The following is a 3,598-nucleotide window of genomic DNA, read 5'->3' on the forward strand; positions in this document are numbered from 1 at the left end:
AAATCCGATGAGGACAGGTGATAATTAGCTTTCAGTATATTTTTTATCTGAGTCTTTAAGATAAAGGAACACATGAGCAAATTAAATTCAACGATTGTTCACTAAAGACACAAAGAGAAGCAAACAATTAATTAGAAAAATCAGAGGCTGCAATACATTAATAAATTGATAATATATCTCTTTCTTTTTATTTCCTTATTTGTTGAATAAATAATCGAAAACGGCATTAAATGTTTTAAAACAACAATCTAACTATTTCCACTTCAAGAATGCAAATCCCAATAGACTTCTACAAAATCAAAAGCTTTCTGTTTTTGTTTTTGTGTTGCAATAGGATCGTGGTTATTGTATGACAGTTTGATTTTCATCTTAGTGTAGTACTTTTTAAATTTTTTTCACCTAACACTTCAGATTTTAGGTTGGGTGTTTTTGAAAAAAGCCTATTAATTTAGGTTTAATTGAATCTGTTTATACTCAGTTTTTGCTGGTTTGATTTTAATAAGATTTGAATCACTTATAACCCAAAAAAAAAAAAAAAAAAGCTAATAAAATAACTTGTCAACTAGGAAACTTACCATATATATTTAGAGGAATTATTACAGGAAGAAAGGACAACCTATATATGCTAAGTGGCTAGCAAATATTTAAACATACAAATATTGGGAGTGGCAAGAGACGTATATACTGCTCCTACTGCAATGATTCCCTTTTATTATTCATAACAACAGGATTCCCATTCACTATTCATAACAACATGGAGGCAGGCGAGGCGAGACTACAGCTTCCAGAGGGGTTGTTTTCATATTTGCTAGTCCAGCGCCAGGAGTCATATCAATAGCAGCATCTGTAGGAGTAGAAATCTCAAAAGCCTGCAATAAGGTGGCCAATGTCAAATGCACAATGTGAAGTACATAAGATGCTGCAGGGCAAGCTCTTCTGCCACCTCCAAATGGAAGCAACTCAAAATTTTGACTCCTGACATCAACGTTCTTATGGGTTGTGAGAAACCTTTCTGGCTTGAACTCCGTTGGGTCTGGCCACACACTAGGGTCCCTTTGGATCTTCCAAACGTTCACCATTAGCCATGTGTTTTTTGGGACGTAATAGCCACCTATAGTACAGTCCTGAGTGAATTGACGAGGTCCAGGGATAAATGCTGGTGGGTAGAGGCGTAGTGTTTCTTTAACTATGGCTTGGAGATAAAAAAGGTTGCTGATGTCTTTATCATTTACTAGTCTTTCCCTGCCAACAATTTTGTCGAGTTCTTCCTGCGCCTTTTTCAATACAGGCCGGTTGTTCAGCAACAGTGCGAGTGCCCATGTCATAGCTACTGTAACGGTCTCATTCCCAGCAATCATACTCTGCAAATAATTTTGGCCTGTCAATTTCATAACAATCAAAATCTACCCATAATTCTATTATACTACTCTTATTTCATTGGAATAATTTCTCTAAATAATTTTTTGTATTTTAATATCCTTTGGAGTAGAATTAGTATGAAAGATTGTTTCAATCAAGGGCTAATTAAGTTTTTTTCAAACAGATGGTCATTTTCACCTTTAGAAGTCATTTTGTGGATAATAAACTAAATTTTAAAATAGAAAATTTTATAATTTTATGTATATATATATATATATATATATATATATATATATATATATATAGCATCGAATTATAGGTTACCAAGGATGTAGCTTTGTTGATTGTATCAGCATCATAACCTTCAAGGCTTTTGCCATCAAGAAATGAAAGCATAACGTCCATAAAATCTTGATCTCCTTTAGATTTTTCACCCAAATACCTATTCCGTTTATGCTCTTGTAGCCATTTCTCCAGAGCATCGTCTAGTTCTTTAGCAGTTTTCTTCATTACCTTCTCATGTCCACCCACATCCATCCATCCAAGAAATGGAACAGCGTCCCTTAAAACAAGCGTCCCTAGATAATGAAAAAGTATCGTCATCCCCTCCTGGAACCGTCGCCCTTCTTTCTCGTCACCAACAGCACCACCACCAAAATATTTCTTGCCTATAATCATCCTAAGAAGGACGTTCAAATTTAAGTCACTGAACCATTGCTTCATATCAACAACCTTTTTGTCCTCCCATGCTTTGTGCAACTCTTTTATGGAAGTTTCCACTTCCTGGATTCTAATGTGCTTGAGAAGCTCAAGCCGGCTGTTGGAGAGAAGTTCAAAGGTGGATATCTTGCGCGTTTCGCTCCAATATGGACCACCAGGGGTGAAAGGAAACAAACCATAGTTGTAGCCCATAAGTTCTGCGGCGACCAGTGCTGGACGGAAGGTCACAATCACGTCATTAGCACCCGTGAATAATTCCTTAGCCACATCCGAACTACTCACCACGAGAACAGGATGAACCCCGACTCGTATAGTGAAGACTGGGCCATATTTGTCAGCGAGTGCACCCAATGTTACATGAGGAGGGTGGGATCCTGATAACAGAGACAAATGACCAGTTAAAGGCCATGCGCCTCGTGGTTGGGGTGCTAGTATGCCCTTGGAAGCTCTAGACTTCCATTTTCTTAGTAGATAGTAGGGGAGGATAAGCAAGACAAAGACGCCTGCTGCTGCTATGGTGGTGTTAAAATATGGAGAAATATAATCCATTCTACAAAGATTTTGGTGGAGGGAGGGTGGATTTTGTTTTGAGATTAAGTGCAGAAAGAAGCTTAAGTTGCCCACATATATATAGAGTATCACAATCGTGGATGCCAACGTGATCCATGTTCTTAATATCTAATTAATAAAGTTACCGACTAATGTATTTTTAGCATGGTAGAAAGAAATCATATATATATATATATATATATATATATATATATATATATATATATATATATATTTTAAATAAACGTAAAAGGTTAAAATGTTTTAATTTTAGATCGTAAATCTCAACTAACGAGATTGGATATAATTATAGGCATAACTTAAAATTAATTTAGATAAATTTAAATTTTATTTATTAAACTTATAATCATATAATTAAATACTCTAAAAATATTTTATACTTTGATAATTGATTATTTTAAAAATTCATTAATCGCCTCGTGCAGCTGATTTCATGGCCAACAATGGAGCAACGTTGCCCATCCTTAAAAAAACAAAACATTAGTCACGTGGTGGACACGGGACAATAAGATAACTCTTATCAATTATAATATTGGAGAGTGTTTTTTTTTATAAAATAAATTTTATTTTAATAATAATTATTATTATTTAATAAATTAATCTAATAGTAAAAGCATAAAATGAACACAAAGGTGACTTCAACATTTAGTCAACGCTTTATTAATTTTTTATGGTATGCTACTATTATTTATTAATATTATATTAAAAAACCATCTGTCATATTTATTTATAAATATTATTTCCAAATAAAAAATTTTACTTTTAAAAAAATCATATTCTTTTAATATAAAATTATATATAATATGTTAAGAAAAATTTTATCTTATTATGGAATTAAAATTAAAAAGTTTATAACACTTATTTTATAACTTAAATAAAATTGAAAGCTATAAAAATATAATAAAATGTCAGACAATAAAATTATTTTTTACCTGGTTAAAATTGTTAT

At 32.9% G+C, this 3,598-nt stretch overlaps 1 protein-coding gene across 1 annotated transcript; it reads right to left on the reverse strand.

The window, feature by feature from the left end:
* Positions 1 to 551: 551 nt before the first annotated feature.
* LOC110647810 (cytochrome P450 CYP82D47-like) lies at positions 552 to 2,685 on the reverse strand. Its single transcript, XM_021801799.2, has 2 exons — positions 1,684 to 2,685; positions 552 to 1,361 (listed from the first exon to the last, which is right to left on the reverse strand). The coding sequence occupies exons 1-2, from the start codon at positions 2,626 to 2,628 to the stop codon at positions 741 to 743; spliced, it is 1,566 nt and encodes a 521-aa protein (XP_021657491.2). The 5' UTR covers positions 2,629 to 2,685; the 3' UTR covers positions 552 to 740.
* Positions 2,686 to 3,598: the final 913 nt, after the last annotated feature.

The sequence above is a fragment of the Hevea brasiliensis genome, chromosome 12 (assembly GCF_030052815.1).
Source record: "Hevea brasiliensis isolate MT/VB/25A 57/8 chromosome 12, ASM3005281v1, whole genome shotgun sequence".
Lineage (NCBI taxonomy): Eukaryota > Viridiplantae > Streptophyta > Magnoliopsida > Malpighiales > Euphorbiaceae > Hevea > Hevea brasiliensis.